This window comes from Castanea sativa, chromosome 11 (genome assembly GCF_040712315.1).
Source record: "Castanea sativa cultivar Marrone di Chiusa Pesio chromosome 11, ASM4071231v1".
Lineage (NCBI taxonomy): Eukaryota > Viridiplantae > Streptophyta > Magnoliopsida > Fagales > Fagaceae > Castanea > Castanea sativa.
Window position 1 is genome coordinate 53,137,446 of NC_134023.1, and position 21,755 is coordinate 53,159,200.

Sequence of the window (21,755 nt, forward strand, 5' to 3'; positions counted from 1 at the left end):
GTAACAACTTTTCACATAAATTTTGTTGTGAAAGTATTGCGAAAAATGTTATGAATATAACACTATTTATTGAAAAATATAATTGTTGGGAATGAATATAAGAAGAATAAATTATTATAAAAAAGAATAAAGAATGAATGAAGAAATAGTATTTAAATGAGATAGAGAATGTGATAGAGAATCTATTGGAAAGTGTATTTGAAAAAGTGGGTAATTAAAATGTAAAAGTAACTGTTCATTCTCTAAACAGTACAAAAATTTGGAGAAACTGCTGGAGATGCCCTTATTATCTTTTTCAAGTGAGTTTTGAATAACAATAAGTTTTACTGTTTAGCTAAAACAAAAAACAAACAATAAGTTTTACTGTTTTAGCGACGCAACTATTTTCACAAGTATTATATGTTGTAATTAGTATATAATAAAATTGGTAATTATGATAGAATTAAGAGAGATAGCCAATGCAATTTCTCATTAAATAAAGGAGAGAGTTTTTTTTTTTTTTTGAGAGAAGATAATAAAAAAGAAGGGAGTTCATACTAGTAAATAGTAATCTCATCCTTAAAACATATTATATTACTCTTCTTCTTTTTCCATTACCCGCAATTGAAAGGTAAAAAAAGTTATTAATTTGTGAAGATACAAAGGAATTCAAAAAATTAATCTAAGTGTTAAGAGTATGAATGATCATATGAACTTATTTTTATTGTTTATTTTTTTTATTTTTTATGATGCATGAAAAATCAGTAAGCTACTTTTCCATCCAGAAATGCTAGAAGACCTACAAGAAGGAAAAAAAGCTATCGAAGTGCATCAGTGGGGTACTGGCCTAAGTTTCTCTGATGCTTAAGTTAGAGACTCATATGAATCCAATAAAACTCAAATGGTAGTAGTTTTGGGGGTTTTTTTTCTCATGTATTTAATTGAATGCAATTTGGCCTTCATATAGTGGGCCTCCTTATTTGTGCCACTATCTTCATGGGAGGTGTATTTGCTTAGTAGAGTTAGTGGGAGCGAATTATATGGAGGTTACTCCCAGGTTCTGAGATAGTGGATTTGTGGAGTAAATTATATTTGTGACATCTAAGTATGATTAAATTTGTCTAAGTGTAGAATGACCATTTATGTGGACGAGTCCTCTATGTGGACGACCATAATGCCATATAGATGGTTAATTACGATCTTATAGTGGAAATAAGCAACATGAGATGGAAAACCCTCTAGATGGGCTTGTCATTTTATTCCATATTAAAGTGCATGTGTGGTTTGGTTTGCGTAGATGTAAAGTTGTTCCAAACTTTTGGATGACCGAGACATCCCTTGACGAGTCGTCCTCCTAGATAGATGAACGGTCTCCCTAAATGAGTGATGTTACGTCAAACAAGGGGTTCAAGTCGATCTCTTCTAGCCTTGATGTAGAATCATTTCCTATCAATGCCCATAATTGGAGATTGAGGATTGGTAGGAAGACCTTGGGTGTGATGCCCAAGGGTGTTTGTTCTCGAGGTTAGACGAGTAGGATCTTACGTTTGATGACTAGCATTGCTAGTGTATGTCAAATGGGTTCATATGAGTATGCTCTCATCGGAGTTGTTATTGTCTGGAGGGTCAGACAAGTGATATGTGTCAAGTGGCTTAAGACACCTATTGGACACTTTTATCAATGTTAGACGAGGAGGCTACTCACTAGAAGATTCTTAGTCATATAGTAAAAGGGTCATCCCTATAGGTCTCCTTTGGAAGAGACTTCTCTAGAATAGCTTACATTTGTTGGACAAGGTGGTTTGAGAGAGTTTCCTTTTTTTTTCAAATGTAATGCACCTTGGTCATCCATGGAGTTGGACAACTTACTCTAGGTGGTGCTGGTGACTTGGACTTCAGTATGTGGCACTTGGCCATTTATGGGATTAGACGACTCTAATAAGGTGAAGTTATCGAATTGGAGTGGCTGCTTTGGCATTGCCTAGTTTTCCATGGAGGTGGACGACTAGCTTTTGTGAATGTCAATAGAAGGCTGACTTGGTGGACATGTCAAATAAGTCTATTGTACAGTAGTAGACAGTTCACTTAAGGGGTAAGAATATTATCCCCAACAATTTTATTTAAAAATAAACTTGTATAGAATGGGAAAAAAAAAGATTTAAAAAATAATTGATATACAACCAATGAAAATAAGCTTATATTTTGAGCCAAAACTATTTTTACAATCATGGAAAGCACTTCAAACATTTATAAGCATGATTTTGGTATTTTATAGTCCTTGACTTCTTGTGTTCCTTTTGAGTTTGATACCCTTACATAGGTTAAAGGACCAAGTTTAAGCCAAAAACAAAAAAGGAAAAGAAAGGGGAAAACCAACTTTGGTCCATTTAGTCCACTTTAGTCCATTTTGTAAAAAAAACAAATCTACTTTAGTCCACTTCGGTCTATCGGTTCAATTTTGCCTCTTCAGTCCTTCTAGTCCATTTCGGTTCACTTTAGTCCTTTTGGTCCATTTTGATATATTTACTTAAGAATAAGAAAATACAAGTTTAGGTAGAGATTACTATCAACTATTTGAGTAATATCAGTTGTAATTATATTATAGGGGAAATTACACTTTACCTACCTGTGATTTGACCCGTTTTAACAGTACCCACCCGTGGTTTAAAAGTTATCACTTAACCCACCTGAGGTGGCCTCTGTTAGACCTCCGTTACCCACATTTACCCTTTTCGTTAGAAAATCCCCTTTACTATATAAGCCAAAATTAGAACCCAAATAAAACCCTAACAAGAAGAACGAGCTCTCTCCCTCTCTCTGCCTTAGAATCCCTAAAAATCTCCAAACTCATAATCCCTTTCTCTCTTCACTTAGATTGCCAAAGTAACATCTAAACACTTGCAAGCAACCTCATATATAAAGCAACATGATCCTTTTGTGTGTTATATTTTATTGAACTCAAGCACCAATTGATTTTTTTGTAATCGCAATTCAAACCCATAAAGTTGGTTTCCTTAGACTTTCAAAAATAAAAATTTCACAATATTTAACACCAATTGCGGAATTAAAAGAATAAAGAAGAAATTATATTAATAGTTTTTTTTTTTGATGAATTATATTAATGGGTATAGTCAATACCATGATAAAACACCTAAACCCAAAAAAACATTGAACGAACACTTGTAATTTCTGAAACACCAAAACGGCAGCGAATACTACTACAGCCACAAATCCAGCAGTGAACCCAACTCTGTTCAAAATGGCGGCACTCTGAGCCGGTCCAAGAGCTTTAGCAAGTGGAGTACTAATCGAAGATGGAGGACTCACTGGAGCCTTAGAAGAAGCTGGAGGAGGAGATGGTGGAGAGTTCACCACTGCCGGAGATGGAGCAGGCACTGGAGTCTTTCTAACTATAGGCGACGGCGTTGAAGCTTTAGGAGCAGGTGCTTGTGTTGGCGACTTTGATGGAGAGTGTGAAGGAGACTGGGCTAAAATTAAATTGACTCACCTCAAATCTTGCGATTTTGAACAGTATTTCGCATCGAGGCATTCAATTTGGGACTTGAGGGCCGATATCATGAAATTCTGAGACGTGATCTTTTGGTCGAGTATAAAGCACCTTTGCTTCATGGCCCTGATATTTGCGTGCTTTGACACCAAGACCTGAGACTTGCTTACTTGCAATTCTCTCTCTGCCTACAATCTTTTTTTTTTTTTTTTGGCGTGGTGAACACAGGTTGATAAAATTAGGAATTTACTCTTGTTTGGTTGGTGAGAAAATTTATAGGAGAGGAAAACCCAAACTTCAATACACCTCCTTGCTTGCAAGTGTTCATATTTCACTTTGGCAATCTAAGTGAAGAGAGAAAGGTATTATGGGTTTGGGGATTTTTAGGATTCTAAGGTAGAGAGAGGGAGAGAGCTCGTTCTTCCTTTTAGGGTTTTATTTAGGTTATAATTTTGACTTATATAGTAAATGGGTTTTTTTAACGGAAATGGTAGAGGTGGGTAACGGGGGTCTAACGGAGCCACTTCAGGTGGGTTAAGTGATAACTTTTAAACCACGGGTGGGCATTGTTAAAACAAGCTAAACCACAGGTGGGTAAAGTACAATTTCCCCTATATTATACGTTTTGATTATCATGATTGTAGATACCGTATTTTGTCCGCTCTCGATTTGCGAGCCGGATCTTGAAAATTTCAAAAATATTAACTTTCTTCCATGGGGCCGCAGAAACATCTAGGTTGACGTGGCACAATCCATTCGGGTATCGGAGCAATCAAAGTACCATTTTAAGTCAAATTGACCAAAATGTCCCTAGTCAACCTAGATTGTCCAACAGTCAAAGTTGGTCAAAATCATCCCAAAACAACATTTTCCATACTTCTACATCAAACCTGAGCTACTCGATGATTTTCATCAGCTTTGAGCAAGTTTGACCTAAGGATGTGTTTGTTTGAAGGTGAAATAAGGTGAATAGAAAATTTTGGAGAAATAATGGAAAGAAATTTTTTTTTGGAATGTGTTTGGTTGGGTGAGGAGAAAAAAAAAATGGTGGGGCCTAGATGTTTTATTCCCGGGCCAACTAAAAAGTTTTCTCCTTATTTCTCAACAAAAAAAAAAAAAAAGTTTTATCCTTAAAATGGAGAGAAAACTGAAGGGAGAAAATGAGGCTGCTTATTGGACGAAAAATTAGTCCAGTTCCTTTCTTTATTATTTATTTTTTTTTTGTGTTTTCTTGGGCACGTTGCCTTCTTTTTTCTTTTTTTAACTGGACATGATTTTTTTTTGGGATATGATTTTTATTTTTTAATAAATCGGGTGATTTTTTTTGTCACTTTTTTGTTTTAATTGACCATCATTTTTTAACAAGTATATGAATAAATTTATACAAATCACTTTTTCCATCCTCCCACTTTTCCACTCCCAATCAAACAAAAATGAGAGAAATTAAAATCTTCTCTATCCTCTCACTTTTCCATCCTACCCCAATTTTCTATCATTCTACTTTTCCACCCATCTAACCAAATGAACCTTTAATGTTTTTTCTAAGTGAGTTTTGGATAACAATAAATTTTAGGGGCACAACTATTTTCACAAGTATGTTATGATTAGTAAATAATAAATATGGTAATTATGATGGAGTTGAAAGTGATAGCCAATCCAATTTCTCATTAGATAAAGGAGAAGGGATTTTTTTTTTTTTTGTTGAGAAGAAAGATAGTAAATGAGGAGGGAGTTCATACTAATGATCTCATCCTTGGAGCATTTACATCAGCTTATACACATATCTTTTTTTTTTTTTTTTAATTGTATATATTTCTTCACACACAACAACCATCATCAACATTCTTTATTTATTCTTGTTATATGTAAAGAAAGAATTAATAATGTCAATGTAAATTTATATTGTTATTGTAACAATCATGTATTGTTACATCATTTTGCATAGACTGATGTGGGTGAATTTTGATTTTAATTGGCTAAAATGTGGTACTTTTTTTTTATTATACAAGTACTGATGTGAATACTCTTATAATCAATTGTACTACTCTTGTTCTTCTTTTTTCATGACCCACAATCGAAAGGTAAAGAAATAACTCACAAACACAATTGTTATAAGTAATTTGCAAAGTTTTAAGGAAAAAAAATCTATGTTTAATTTTATTTAAAATTAAACTTGTAAAGAGAGAGAGATTTGAAAAAAAAAAAAACTTGTAAAGAGAGAGAGAGAGAGAGAGAGAGAGAGAGAGAGAGAGAGAGAGATTTGAAAAACAATGGATAAACAGAAAAATAAGCTAATATTTTGACCTAAGCTTTTACTACACTGGAAAGCACTTCAAACATGTACAAGCATTATTTTGGTATTTTATAGTTCTTGTGTTCCTTTTGATACATTTATATAGGTCAATGGACCAAGTTTGAGCGCAAAAAAAAAAAACCTAGTGTGCGAGTGGTTCTCTCCAACTTAGGCAATAGGCTTGGACACTGGTAGGCCTGTGTGTTTTAGTCTCGAATGAAGCATTAATTTCTAATTTTGCAAGGGAGAGGAGGAAGGCCCATTGTTACTAAAGACCAAAATGAGTGATTGGGTGTCTAGGCCTCTTTTCAAGAGCCCAAATCAATGTCAAGCTCCATCTACAATATAAATTTAGAGGACTATTGGAGTAGTTTGAATACAAAATTTGGCCTTCCAAATCATAGGTTCCCAAGCTTTCCCGTGAAAACCCTGCGCTTGAACCATGGCCTTAAGACTTGACAAAGTTGTAGGCATTTGAGAAATTGCAACTTCATTAAAAGTTTCTTGAGTTTTAGCCATGACTTCTTCAATACATTTGGCTTAGTACCTGAAGCTTGTAATCCTCCTGGTTCCAAAAGTAGGTGATAATAACACTAATAGTGTGGTAGTCGAAAGGGATGTGTATCCATGAGCTGAGATTTTTAAGTGGAAAGTGTAATTGATCTTCTTCTCTTTGTGTGGTCCTTGACCAAATAATTTTGCTGTCTTTTAGAGGAGAAATGGGCTAGATTTCTCTTCTTCTTTGAGCCCCTAGTGACTTACTAATGTCCACTCGGCATTTTTTTTTTAGTGAGTTGGTTTGTCTTTTGGGACCAAATGTGATGTTGTGCCCATACAAGTTTGGGAATTCAAGAAAATAAGTGTAGTCTTGAATCTTGACTGTCTTTGTAATTTGGTAACCCAAGTAGCTTAATTGACTCGTAATTGGATAATTTTCAACCCACACTATTTTGTGTAAATATGTGATTTTGTTAGAGAATCTCATTATTAAAAAGTGAGAAAATTTATATGAGTTGTGAGAATTGGTACCTTAATGGCTCAACCTATGAGTAAGAAAGATTTGGACCATGTGCTTATTGCTTGATGGTGGCAATAATGCGAACCACCATGAGTCCAATTCGAGAAGTTGCAAGATGTAGATCTTAAGTCTATTACAAGAAGTGAAGAAATGTAGGCCATAAGTCAAATTCATGATATAGAGATAATAGAAGTCATGAGCTCAATTCATGATGAAAAAATAAAGCACACTATAAGCCCATTATATGAAGTAAAAAGATGAGCCATGAAACCATTTTGTGATGTAGAAAGATATAAGCCATGAGCCCATTTCATGAAGTGAAAAGGATTGTGATCCGAAAAGCATGAAAAGTTTGGGTAAAAAGACTAATATTTGTGAATTAATAAAAAATTGGAAATATTAGGCTTTTAAGTGAACTTAACTCAAGACCCATTCATTTGACTTTCTAGAATTATATTCATGTGGGGCATGTTGTGGAGTAAAATTGCATCACATAGGATCAAAAATATAAATGATGTATTCTTTGTGTGGTCCAACCCAAGTAGACATTATTATATTATACTTGCTTGTTGTGTATGGCTTGTTTGAGTTTCTTTTTCTTTAACTTGGGAATTACAACTCATCCTTCATCCCTTCCATTTTTCTGTGAGTCTTTTGTAAAAATAATGACAGATTAGTTCTTCCATTGTTATTTTCGGTTCTTTTTAGGTCTGACTTCCCTCTTTTTAATAAAATCACTTTATAAACTAATATATATATATATATATATATATATATTATTTTTAAGTTAATTGTAATTCAATTGGTTAATTTCTCAAGTATTTTCAAATTTCAAATTAGATATTCACAGTCTTTTAGATTAAATTAGACTTTAGAGTAGAATTTTTATATCGTATAAAAAACTTTACAACCCCCTCAATTATCAAATTATTATATAAAAAAATAATGATTTTTTTTTTTTGTAAATTTTTTTAAATAAATGAAGATTTTTTTGTTGGTTAAAAAGTAAAAACTTGTAAGAAAGAAAGAAAAAAAAAAATCAGCACAAGGTAAAGGACAACAAAACAAAGGGAGACAAAAGAGGTCACAGGGGAAAACAAAGAAGGAGCTCATCTCGGTGTCCCTCTCTCCCAATTCTCTCTCTCTCTCTCTCACACACAAATTCCAAACCCTAGCTTTATCTGTAAGTACATACTCTTCAACCCTTTATCTCTCTCTCTCTCTCTCTCTCTCCAAAACGTCGCCGTCCGATCCCAAAAACCCTACCACCACAAATTCGAGGGTTCAATTTTCAACCCCCAAATGTACAAACTCGGAGCATGAAGAAGAAAATCTAGGGTTTCTGCTTCTGCTTCAACAATTTTTCAAAAAGCTTGGATTTTTTTGGGAGAGGGAAATTTTTGTTGTTGTTGTTGTTGTATAAATTGTAAATTATGTACAGAGATCGAGTAGGTGGAGGTGGAGGATCGTCGAGATCGGAAATGGTAGCGAGCGGAGGAGGAGGACCGTTGGATCGAAAGCGAATCATCAACGACGCGCTCGATAAGCACCTCGAGAAATCGTCGCCGTCCACTTCGAGAGTCGGCGGCGGAATCAATAGTAGTAGTAAGGACAAGGAGAGAATCTCTGCGCCTTCCACTTCCACCGGTAAATCTCAGCAGCATCAGCAGCTCGATCATCGCGATTCTCGTTCCGCTTCGCTTTCGAAGAACAAGTGCTCCGATGGTATGTATTTTTATCTATATAAAATTTTTGAACTCTGTGTGTGTGTGTTTTTTGATCTGGGTTTATTGAGTTTTTGGTGGTTTCAATTTGTTGTTTTTGTTTCTAATTATGGGTTGTCTGAGTTCTGAAGTAAATTGCTTGTAGTGGGCTAGTGGGGTATTGTGTTTTAGGACTTAAAGGTGATTGATGAAGAAAATTTGTGAATTGTAGGATCTGAGTTTGCTGAATAAACTATAAAGTGGTTTGAACTTTGAAGTAGGTATTTGTTTAAAGTTTAGTGTTTATGATTATGTTAGTGTGAATTATGGTTTGTTTAGAAGCAAATTTAGTGTAAATGAGATCTTAATTTATGGAAGTTTTAGTTTTTATCCCCAGATTATCGTTAGTGGAATTTTAGTGATAGAATACGGTGGCATGTAATAGCATGTGTCTTAAGCGCCTGAGCAGGAATTGGGTTGAGGATTACAGTTGTTTTTCCATATAATGTAAACTTTCTCATTCATGCTTTTTAAACTTTCTATTGGGTTTGGGTTAATAAAAAATGTGCTTTGAAGTAGGTGTTTGTTTAAAAAAGTTTAGTGTTTATGATTATGTTAGTGTGAATAATGGTTAGTTCAGAAGCAAATTTAGTGTAAATAAGATCTTAATTTAGGAAAGTTTCAGTTTTTATCCCCGATTATAACTAGTGGAATTTTAGTGATAGAATAATGTGACATGCTTGAGCTCGAATTGGGTGGAGGATTTTATTTGTTTTTCCGTATAATGTAAATTTTCTCATTCATGCTTTGTTATTTTCTTGGTGCTCCCGTAAATATGTTAAGTTTTTGAGATTATTTTTTTGAAATGTGTCAGCATTGTGCGCCCATAGTACATCCCCAATGTACTCGGTTTGGCAATCTTTCTATTATTAATAATATTCTTACATTATTTATCAAAAAGAAATGTGTCAGCATTGAATTAGTCCATTATGATATCTCTCTCTATATATAATCTGTGAGTTTATGTATGAATATTTTTTAGTGATGTATCACAATTTCAATATGTTGTAATTTGGATATGGATTCTGTGATGCATGCTAATAGTACATTAGAACTTATAAGTGAAGGAAGTTTCAGGCTGTTAACAAAGCATGTAATGAGGTGTAGTAGGAAACTATTGAGTCTCATGCAATTATAACTGTTTATGGAGGGGTGCACATAGGTTGATCTGGGTTTGGTGCCAAAATGCAACTCGACCTGATCCCTTTGGGTGGAGAACTCATTTACCTGCTTCCATCTGATGGTTGGACAAAACTGTTCGGACCTGAATTTCATGTGGGCAGTTGGCATTGGGCTGGTCATTAGTTTGAATTCCAATTTTCCCCAAATAAATACTCTCGGAAATTTTCTGGTCAACACAAAAGTACAAGAAAATTTTCTCTTACAATAACTGTACTTAATTTAAAATTTTCTCAATAACCTGACATTAGATCAAACATAAATTTGCTCACCCACACTTTCTACATTTTTCTTAACAACCAAACAAAATCAAGATTCAAAAAATCTAGAACACAGCAAGATTCCAACAAGGCTCAGATAGTCATTTTCTCTTCTTCCTCTTCATTGTTTCAATAAGCAAGCAAAACGGTCTTCAAAACACTGAAATGAAAATAAAAACAAACAATAGAGAGGATAGGTGGTTGTAGACGTCAGTGAGCCCATCAGCCCTAATCTTTCAATTCTTTCCCTTTCAATTGCCATTATTGAAGATAGAGGCCAGATGGGTGTAGACGTCGACGAGGGGTGCAAGTCGAGCCAGTGTCCACACCTTGCTGGAGTGTTGAACCAGATTGGACTGATCAAGCGGAAGATGGATGTATCATTGTTAAGAATAGTTATCATAACAAAGGGTTATATGGCATTTAAAAGCAAGGTGAAAAGTTAGTTCGTGGAATCAAGACTCACCAGTGACCAAATGCATGAGTAATCTACTAAATGTAAAGGGAGTCACCTAGCATTAGCACTGCCCCTTGTAGATACATTTTGTACTAAGGAGGATGGTCTTCCATCCTATTTGTCAAACAAGTGGGATGATATTCCACGTCCTACCTCCTCCCCTTCTAAGTGCAAGGTTGAGGGTGAGGTCTTGGGTTCAATTCACATTGGCTGCATGTATAACTTCCTAATTAAAAAAGGTTCCTTATCCTACCTTTTGGCCTTTGTTTGACAAATAGAATTGCTTTATATTGTCGCTTGATCATAATTCACGTAATATAGTATCATCCTGATGTTTTAGTATATAGTATGAAGCTCAAGTGTCCTTGATTCTCATGTTTGGGTATGGATTTTTAAGGGTTTTTTCCCATGTACTTCTGCTTAGATCTAACCTGTAATAAGAGTGAAAATAATTAGATGTTCCCTGGTAGCTAACAAATGTATTATACCCCCTTCCCCCCCCCCCCCCCCTTTTTTGGGGGGGGGGGGGGTGGGGTGGTTAGTTGGATTCTTTTTAATTGCATTTTGAGAGTAAAAAAAACATTATGTCATGTTGAGGAACATAAAGTATTTTACCTATTTTAGTTGTCTGATTGAAAATTTTAATAGGTATTTTCACCTTTTTTGCTGATGATGACCTTGTTTGCATTAATTTCAGAGGAATCTGAAACAGACAGTGAAGAATCAGATGTTAGCGGTTCTGATGGAGATGATACATCGTGGATTTCATGGTTTTGCAATTTGCGAGGAAATGAATTTTTCTGTGAAGTTGATGATGAATACATTCAAGATGATTTCAATCTTTGCGGCTTGAGCAGTCAAGTTCCTTATTATGATTATGCACTTGATCTGATTTTGGATGTTGACTCCTCTCATGGTAAGAACTGTCCTGTTCTAAATCGTATTTAGGTTTATGCATTTTGAAACTATCTCTTTTTGCCAACAATAATTTGATAATTCTCCATTCTTGAATTCCTAACCATTTTCAAGCAAATAAGTTTTTATCTCCTCATACTTGTAGCTTTTGTCAACATAGATAAGTTGCCCATCGTCCCTTTGAGGGTGGTAAGGAAGCAAGGGTTTGTCCTTGGTGCTTATAAACGAGAATCTCAAATATGTACTCTTGATCATTCATCTTATTCTTGTGACCTCTACAAGAATGAAGTAAATGATCTAAATTTTATATAATTTTTGTTTTTATTAATATGTCATGGTGTTCTTTGGAATTTGCATTAATTATACTAAGCATTGTTTCATGGTTTTGAAAAAAAAATTCCTCAAATCTGATTAACTTTAACTCTGCATGTTTTGTCATTCAAAAAGGATTTCTCTGATTTATGATTGCTAGGCTTAAAAGGTGTTTAGCAAACTACTATAATATTTTGGTCTGATTCTAGATGTAATGAATAAAAAGATTTTAGCATATCGACAAACTTTATTTTTGTTTTATTGTGATTAGGAGTTATCAATCTCAACTATTTTGTCATTTAGAGTTTTGGAAGTCAGAATTTGGTAAGATCTATTGCCTACAGCATGTAAGAAACTGAGATCATAATCTCTTCCGTCTCAAACCATGTCTTTATTTAAAAAAGTACTTAGTAAAGTACATCCAAGCGTTAATGTGGGTGGTTCTGAGTGAAACTTGCATATCAATGAGTTGTCCTCTGCATCTACATTTTATTACCTAATATCCATTTCAACAGATTCAAATGACACCTATGACTAATTTTAAAAATATCTTTTATTGTTGTGGTAAAATTCTGACCTAATATCTGCTGCTAAGTGTGTGTGTGTGTTTTTGTGAAGGATCTTGTCATTTAGCCTTATTTAATGGTATGGGTATGGTTTTGAGCAGGTGACATATTTACTGAAGAGCAGAATGAATTGGTCGAATCAGCAGCAGAGATGCTGTATGGTCTGATACATGTTCGGTACATACTCACCAGCAAGGGAATGGCCGCAATGGTAAATTTCTGAGCCAATTTATACTTTAGTTGTTTCATATGTTTCTGGTTGAGTAAAACATAGTTAAATCTCCTACAGTTAGAGAAGTACAAAAACTATGATTTTGGAAGATGCCCCAGAGTTTACTGCTGTGGACAACCCTGCCTCCCTGTTGGCCAATCAGACATTCCTCGCTCAAGCACCGTAAAAATCTACTGCCCCAAATGCGAAGATATCTATTACCCACGATCTAAGTACCAAGGCAGTATCCTTTTATTGCACTAGTTTTTACTTGTTTTGAAACTTTGTTTGCATTTTGCCTGCATCTGCCTGAACATTGAATTCTCATTGATAGATTTTTCTTATTCTAAATGTGGTATATCCCAATCAATTAATATGTTGTTATTATATAACTTAAGCGTGAAAGAGGAATTTTTACTTTGACCTTCCTGCAAAGTGAGCTATGGTGTTTCCATCTGGATGAAATTGTATATTTCAAGATAATAAATAATTCTTATGGTTTAGACATGTGACCTCCTGAATTCAAATATAATGGTTGGTATGTTACACATAGAAGTACAAATTAAGCCATATATCATGTGATTTCTTGTTCTTATCATCATTGTCATTTTATTGCTATGTAACATGTGGTTAAGCTGATCTAGTGCCTAAAAATAGATTTTATATTTATGTCCTAAGGATCATTAGTAACATTTTATAATTATTCACCAGTGAATCTTTAGTTTAAATTTACTTGATGCGCATATATCTTCTGGGGTCCAGGAGACAACCTTGGAATTCTTGACCAACAGGGAGAACATGCATAGAAAGGAGGGGCTCTGATGTAATTTATCGGGGCTTGTTAGCTTAAAAGATGGAATTGGGGGATCTGTGGCTTGGCTTTTTTATTAAATGAGTTTGGACAATTCCTTTGAGCTTTACTTGTGTTAACAAATGAGTGAGCCTAGGCAGGCATCAAAACAAGCCAAGCCTGACAGGGCAATCATATCAGCTCATTTGCTGCTCTGGATGTTGCCATACTGCTGCTGGCTCTACTGGTGCTAAAGCCATTCTAACTGACATTTGATTCTTTGCTACTTACCTTGCTGATTAGCCTAAAACCTGGAGTTCCAAGTTAAGCTATATGTCTTTTTAGGCTAGTGAAGAAGCTCTTAGTCTACTTATGTTTTAGCTTAAGTTGATTCAGAGTAGGCTTACCATTTGCGATCCCTAAGCCCAGATCTGTATACATGAAATCTGAATCACCTCAGTATAATTGCAAAAACTAATCATTGACTAAAATCGAAATTAATTAAGTTTTTGTGCCAATAATCTTAAGCTATATATGATTGGTGGTTAGAGATATAGTATTGGACATTTTGTGTAGTGCACTTGGAGCTTCCATATGAATTGTTGACTGATAATGGGTGATTGTGATTCCATTAAAAAGTACTTGGTTTTTATCATTGTGCTGAAGACTGTTGATGTGTATTGAGTAACTATGGTTGAATGTATGAGATGTTCCAATTTTTGCAAGTTATCTTTTTGACAAAATTTCCTTGACTTTATGAAGATATTGATGGAGCATATTTTGGAACCACGTTTCCCCACTTATTTTTAATGACGTATGGACACCTAAAGCCACAAAAGGCGTCTCAAAACTATGTTCCAAGAGTTTTTGGCTTCAAGATGCACAGGCCATGACATCAGAGGTGCAAGTTACTATTTGTGTTGAATTGTCCCACTGTTCATTTGTGATGGTTCTCATATTATCTCATGCTATGTTGTTATATGAATGGCTCTAACAAGCGAGATGAAATGCAAGAGTACAACAATTGATTCACAATGAAAATGTTTAAAGTGAAAATTTGCCTATTAGCATAGCAGAACGTATATTTTTATTTTATTCATGAATTTAACAGAGCGATTGTAAGCTTCTCTCTTTTTCTAGGTTTGAGGATATGTCAAGTGTTTTGTAGTTTCCTTTGCTTGAGTTATCTATCACTATTTCGTGGTTGAGTATGCATTAATTAATATCAAAACTAGCACTCGAGGATTCTAGGAAGGAATTAAATTCCTTTTGTTTTTTGGTGCTTTCGGTGTCTGTAGATGTAAATCATGTAATGCTGTCCGATGCCATTGATTTCAGTGAAAATCAGGTATGTGGGAATATATTTTTAAGTGAGGAAAAAGGATTTCAGAGTATTTAGAGTACCTTTCTCAAATCATTATTTTATTCCCTCAAATTGGGGGAGAGGAAATATTGTTTAATGAATTTGTGTACTTGCCTTTGCACCCTTTACAATTTATTAAGATTTTAATCATGTTCAAACATGTATCACTTCTCTAATCTAATGTCAATGTATACAATCTCTTGTCTTGCTTCTTATGTTAACTAGTTTAGGCCCCTTAGCCTATTTAATCTGATCTACAAAGCAATTTCTAAACTCCTACCTAATAGGCTGAAACCTCTGTTTCCCAAATTAATCTCTAAGTGGTAGGTTGCTTTTATTTCAGGTAGGAATATTCAAGATAACATCATTCTTGCCCAACGAAATAATGTATACTATGGATGATGAATTGTTGAGTGGGCTTAAAGCATAAGATGGAGAAGACTTATGATAGTCTGGAATGGCCTTTTAGCATTCATGTCCTTCGATACTACGGCTTTTTAGAGTTTTGGATCAATTTGGTTGTCCAGCATCTTCACCTCTTCTCAATTCTCATAAATGGTGGGCTATTAGACTTCTTCACTCCTCTACATGGTATTAGGCAAGGAAACCATGTCTTTCCTTTTTAATTCATCTTAGCTGGAGAAGTTTTATCTAGATTGTGCCAACATGCTGAGTTTCTCTTTCTATTTCCCCACCTGCAATTTGTCAATGATGTATTGTCTTCTTTCACGCACAGGAACAAGAGCTATCACATTTTTAAACTTGTTTGCAAAAGTGATAAACTATGAACTTAGCTACATAATCTCTTTTCTTAAGTTTTAATGTTCCTAGAGCTGACAAATTGCGAGTCCAAATTTTCTGTCTCACTTTTCCTGCTCCACTCTATACTCCACCAATAAAAACTTGCCACGTGTTCACCTAATTAATTAAATACTACTATTAATTAATAACGGTAGCATTAATGAGTCAATAATGGTAGTATTTAATTAATTAGGTGAACACGTGGCAAGTTTTTATTGGTGGAGTATAGAGTAGAGCAGGAAAAGTAGGACAGAAGATTTAGACTCGACAAATTGCTGACTATTTTTCTCCTTTTTTTTTTCTTCTCCACCATATTATCTAGTCTCATTTCTTTCCAGACTTCTAAACATTTCAGATCTTTTAACAAAGAGAATGAAACACATTCATCTGGTCTTATATATTTTTATTTGTTTGGATACGTTTGTTTGGTCAGTAATATCAAACGGATGTAAGTTAATTTGTGTAAATAATTTTGACAGAATACATATGCTCGGTATGCTCGACTTTGGAGTTAAATTTGCTAATTATTTATGAGTCAAATATCCAAACCAAATTAAGCCCCAAGTGAAGCTGAGCTCAAGCAGGTTGCAAGCTGCTCACAGCTCATTTGGAGCTGTTAACCTCATCTAGCAGATTTGTAATGTCCTGGAGCTCAAGAGTCAACATGATTAATCACTTGTCTCCTAGAAAAAAGTCACATTTAGTGTAACCAATTATATGTTGATTTGTCAAGAGCCTTGCAACTTATTTGATTGACACATTTTGTTGTTTTCAAATTCAAAGGAGATATTCATGGGTCAAAGTCAGACCGTTTGCTCTCCTAACTAGCCTTGCCTCATAAATCTCTTTATTAATAATCATTATACATTCAAAATAAATCCTCTTACACTTGTAATGCCCAGGTTATCCAATTCAGAACCTTTTGTATACAGGTTTTTCAGCCTTGGATTGAGACTCTCTAGAGTTTCAAAGGTAACTCTATCATCAAAATCTTAAATTTATATATTCATTATAAAATAAGTAAATTGTATGTTACCATAATAATAAAGTTGCTTACAGCTTAACTAGACTTGCCCTGCCATAACCAAGTTGTACAGTGTGGATGAAGGATGTTTCATATCGCACTTTGCTTTTTGTTTCGGCTGATTTGGCTGCTCTTTAGTTTTTTTCAATAAAAGTCTTCTTCCTCAAAAAAAAAAAATTATCATCATAATTTAACTCAACAACAAAATGAATAGTGCCAATGTTTGTCAAATATTGATGTAATTAAACAAAAAATGTTGATGATATAGCAAAATTTAATACACTAATTTCATAATAAATAATGATTAATTGTACAATATTTTGGGAATATAATAATGTCATGTTTTCTTCTGTCACATAATAATTTGACCCAGTAATTATCATACTCCGGACTCGTACCCAACTAATGAGGTGACTGGTCACTTTAGTGAAACTCCTTTTTTATCAGATAGGAGGAGTTATTGCACAAAATGTACTTAATTGATTCACAACACAATTATATTAAAACGCTACTAGTTCTCAATCGGTTGTGTGGGAGAGATTAAATGTAATCACCACTGTTATGAAGTCCTAAAGGCCTTAAAGATACAATTTTGGGACACCATAGTAGAAGAGGACAACAGTTTCTATGAACCAAACTGTCCTTTTTGACCTTAAGTTTATATTTTGGGAATAATGGAAAACGAAAGGTTTTTTTTTACAAAACAGTTGTATTGTCTACTCAATCAATTAACTGGCGCTGAAATTTGAGGCAGAAAACCATGATTTGATGGGCACCTATTTAAGCCAAGGACATATATAGTATATGTAGTAGTGTCTCTTCTATTATACTAAAGAGTTAAAATAATCTCATAAAAAAAAAAAAAAAAAAGAGGTAAAATAAATTTCTAATGTTGTTTGGAGCTTGCTAATGTTGTAGCTAATGTAAATATTTATGGTTCAAAGTCAAAACAAATTAATCATCAAATTTTGTTCAGCACGCAAAACTCAATATAAAAGCACATTTATGGCATATGCTTGGAATGATAGGGACTTGCATTGTTTATTGTATTCATCACAATATTGGTTTTGGTAAAAAATGATGCAACCTACTTGACTAATGACAACTTAATTTTAAAATAATGAAAAGAAAAATAATAGTATGAGATGACCTTAGCTTTCACTTCTTTGAAACTTTCCAGAGAAAATATGCTTCGCTGCCTCTATCTTCTCCCACCTTATTGACAAGGAAATCAAACTCCCAAATGCATTGACATCATTTTGTTACAGTAATTTTCTCATTTCTCTCTCTCTTTTTAATATTTAATTTCTTTTCTGCCTGTTTCTTTGTCTGCTTTACATGTTCAATTCACCAAATTATATAAGGAAGTCACATCAAAAAATTAAAAAATTATGGTAGAACTTTTGCTTTAAAAAAAAAAAAATTATTATTATATATTTTAGTATCCCCTCTCTTTTAGGTTGTGATTCAAACTAGAATAAATCTAGAGTTTATTGAATTCATGCAAATATGATAAATTCCTAAACTTTTCAGAGGAAAATGTAAGTCTATGCAAATACGTAAATATTAATAACAATAAAATTTAAGTATTTGATATCTATAACAAATACTTAAATATTCAAGGGCAGGTTCGTTGTGTACTTACAAATATACTAAATTAAGGAGTTCATGTTTTTTGTGTCATTCATTTATTCAAAAAAAGGTTCCTGTCAACAGCAAAAGCATGTAGGGAGACTATATACCTGTGAGAAACTATATTTTTTTGACTTGTGATGCTAGGTTAGTTATTTAGCTAATGAGTTGTCAACATTATTTATGTTTGGTCAATAAATTATCAGTGTATAGGGTAATACATTTTGAGAGGGAAATCACTCCAAGGATTCTTTTTTTTTTTTTTTTTTAATACCACTCCAAGGATTCTGACTTAGCAAAGTTATGATTAATACTTCTATAGGGTCCGTTTGGTAAGATGTTTTGAAAAGTTAAAAGAGTTTTTTTAAAACCCAAAATTCTATTTTGCAACCATAACTTCTCATAGTTTCTTTTTTTACAAACGCTCATTTTAAACTCAAAACACAGATTTTCAATAACTTATACAAATGCATCCATAATCTGTTACTATGTACCTAATCTTGTATATTTAATTACAATCCTATTTTCTAGGCTATTGATCAGCTAAGAGAGTTAATTGGATGCCCTGATTGCCCTCTAAAGATTAAATTAATTCTTAAGATTATGGTGCTTTGCTTTTTTCTTTTCTTTTTTTGTATAGAAGTAAAAACTTTGTGTTGTATAAAGTCGGCAAAATATGAAAAGGAAAAAAAAAGAAATCAATATCCCAATATGGCCAAATGGATAAAAAAATTCTGAGATGGCTGAGAAGTGGACTGCTTTATTCTTTCATTGTTTTTTATTTGAGAGAGGAGTGCAGTGCATACTTACCAACACAAAAAACAAACAAAAAAAAGTCTATTGCTTTCAGAATTTGTTTACAACTGGTATCAATTATATATATAGATATTTATATGGTCCAACTTTGGGGATATCGACCTTTTTGGAAAGTCGATCTTTCCGAGTTTGGCAATGAATATGACAATTTTCATTAATAAAGAACTTTTTTGCTTTAATATGTCTTTTTTTTTTTTTTTTAATTGAGAAAAACCTTGAACTCCCTACACAATAAATAAATATATTGTTGGAATAATGATTAAATTCATTATGTCTCAACAGTTAAACTTTTAGGACAGTTCTATTCTTTAGAATTTAAAAAAAAATCTTTTTGAAACAATTAGTAATTTATTATGATTAAATGATAGAAATAGAGAGCACAGTGAAATTAAAAACTTTATTTTATACAGAAATTTAACTTTCCTACAACTTCCTATTGTAGCTCTAACATCTTTTCAATGGCTGAAAAGTATGCTTACCTTTGTTTCAACTTGTACATTATACAGCCTTTTATTTCATTATACTTTTTTTTTTTGGAACCCTATCAATATGTTAAACACATACTTGTTAAGCCTAATTTTGACCTAATTAAAAGATGATTGGACCGCTCTATTGGCCAGCTAAGAAGTTTAACTTTTTCCCAAGAACCTAAAGACAAAAATGTTAAATTTAAGAGAAGAAAGGGAAAAAAATGTATATATAAAAGAATTGTTCATCCATGCTAAATTTGAAAAGATTTGGGTTACATTTTCATTATTATGTATAAAGTGTGGATAATTTTTGAGCTTGTTTGATTTGGTATGGGTTATTTTGTTTAAAAAATAAATTAAACAAAAATAATGTTGTATTTATGAAGTTTTAAAAGATATTAAAAAAAGAAGAAGCCAAGCCTGCAAGACTTTTGCTTAGTAAAGATTGCCAGGTAAATGTGATTGCATTGCTTTTGGTTATTCTTGAATGGACCAAACCTTTTGAAATGTAAAAAGAAATTATGATCATATATCATTAAATATTCAGTATTTTAATTAAAAATAATAATAAATAAACTTTTTTTTTTTTTATGAATTTCATAAATCTTATAAATTGTGAACTCTCACCTCAAAAGGAATATTTTGACTCTCAATTTACTTTTTATATACTTATATCGTTTGTTTGCATATCATTTCCCCAAGATTGATTTTTTTCTTTTAAGAATAAGTTGCACCTAATGTAATTCTTTGTTATATTACAACCATTCTTAACTTTTAATTAAATTAATAATTTAAAGTTTTAATTATTTGATTACAAATTTCATTATTTTTAAGTAACTTATAACTCAAGCAAATACATGGATACATTTAAAATTAAACACAATTTTTATTATAAAAATATAAATAATTTGCCAAATTATTTTAAAAAATAGCATGTTACACATGCATACGTATATATACATTTAAAATTAAACACAAATTTTCTCATAAAAATAGAAATAATTAGTCAAATTTTTTTTTTTTTAAAGTAAATATAATTAGTCATGTAAGGACACAATTCAAATTCCCAAACTATGACTGGAGGAAGATGTGCTTGAAAGGCCTTTCTTTACAATAAATTTGTAGAGGATGGGCTTGTAATTTAGATTTCAAGGATGGTTTAGACAATCAGGGAAATGAAGGGCTTTGGGCCCAATGGGACTAATTAAAGAGTTGTTTACAAAAGTCAGACTGAGAATTCCTCCTCGGACGAAATCCGAGGATAGTTTATAATAGTATTTTCTTGAGTTTGGATACAAATATTGATTATCATCTACTATTGGCCCTTTTTCTTCCTCAAAAAGCCTCCCCTTGCTTCGTATGTCTCCCCCTCTATTTATACTCTTTTCCTTCCCTTTATCATCTTCCACTTTATGGTTGCAATCCTGATTTCGGATACTTGTTCCATCCATTCTTCCCTAAAGCCCGCTGGGTTTAGGGACCAAGTTCCAAGCTCCATGCTCAGGTCTCATCCTTTCATCAATACAGTCAGCGTATCAATTACAGAGCTTTTAATGTATGAGCGGTGGTAGCAGCTTTACTTTAGACATTCCACCGCTCTTTCTATTGTCCTCCACGTGTACTGTGTATTCCCATAGTCGTAGGATTCTTTATAACATAACCCAGGGACACTAAACTTCTCTTCCTATGTCCTCGGCTTAACAATCCGATGACAAATCTACTCCTCGGACGTATTTGGACATTTAGATACTCCACGATCCTTTTGATGTCTTCGGATTTGGGTTTCTAGCCCAAAAGACTTCGTTGGGCCATCCTTCATAAATTACTGAGCCCAATACCCCTACAAGTCACATATTAAAAGTTTATCTTTGCTCGTGAAAGGTGGGTCTTCATCTTCTCCTAGACGGTAGAATAGCCGTCCCTTCTCTGAAGGTGTCTTTTGTCCTAAAGGTAACAGGTTTGCCTTTAGGCTTTGTGGTTTCTTTTTTCGGGGATTGGGAAACAGTTTTTTTCTTAGTCTCTAAGATGGAAGACCTTATGAAATCGTGGAGTTGTCTTACTCTTTCAAAAAGTGAAGGGTCTGACCTTCAACTGATAGAAGAACAGGCAGCAATGGAGTTTATTCTTGTGGCAAAATTATTGATTAAGCATGCTCTCAATATAGACACTATTGCGAAAACCTTCACACCAAACTAGAGATCCAAAAATGGTTTTAAGGTCAAGAAAGAAGGTGATCATGTTGTACTATTCACCTTTGACGATGTAAATGAAATGGAAAAAATTATTGCGATTGAACCTTGGAATTTTGATAAGCACCTTATGGTACTGTAAAACTATGATAAGGAAAAAGACTTGGCAAATATGAAATTTAATAGGGCTACATTATGGGTTCAAGTAC

The 21,755-nt window shown here is 33.4% G+C and overlaps 1 protein-coding gene across 3 annotated transcripts; it reads left to right on the plus strand.

Moving 5' to 3' along the window:
• Positions 1 to 7,871: 7,871 nt before the first annotated feature.
• On the plus strand, positions 7,872 to 15,429 carry LOC142615776 (putative casein kinase II subunit beta-4). 3 transcript variants are annotated; one of them, XM_075788606.1, is made up of 6 exons: positions 7,885 to 8,523; positions 11,155 to 11,373; positions 12,352 to 12,461; positions 12,540 to 12,705; positions 14,014 to 14,152; positions 14,958 to 15,429. In XM_075788606.1, the coding sequence occupies exons 1-5, from the start codon at positions 8,232 to 8,234 to the stop codon at positions 14,142 to 14,144; spliced, it is 918 nt and encodes a 305-aa protein (XP_075644721.1). In that variant the 5' UTR covers positions 7,885 to 8,231; the 3' UTR covers positions 14,145 to 14,152; positions 14,958 to 15,429. The 3 variants fall into 3 exon arrangements, with proteins under 3 accessions (XP_075644720.1, XP_075644721.1, XP_075644719.1); XM_075788605.1 differs by lacking the exon at positions 14,958 to 15,429 and having other exon boundaries at positions 7,872 to 8,523; positions 14,014 to 14,482; XM_075788604.1 differs by lacking the exon at positions 14,958 to 15,429 and having other exon boundaries at positions 7,910 to 8,523; positions 12,540 to 12,702; positions 14,014 to 14,424.
• The last annotated feature ends 6,326 nt before the right edge of the window (positions 15,430 to 21,755 follow it).

Bases quoted from the DNA above. Each gene is read 5' to 3' on its own strand.
- LOC142615776 (XM_075788605.1), top strand. From the start codon at position 8,232: ATGTACAGAGATCGAGTAGGTGGAGGTGGAGGATCGTCGAGATCGGAA. The intron at 11,374-12,351 runs GTAAGAACTGTC...GGTTTTGAGCAG, and splicing joins GGATGTTGACTCCTCTCATG to GTGACATATTTACTGAAGAG. The intron at 12,706-14,013 runs GTATCCTTTTAT...GACTTTATGAAG, and splicing joins ACGATCTAAGTACCAAGGCA to ATATTGATGGAGCATATTTT.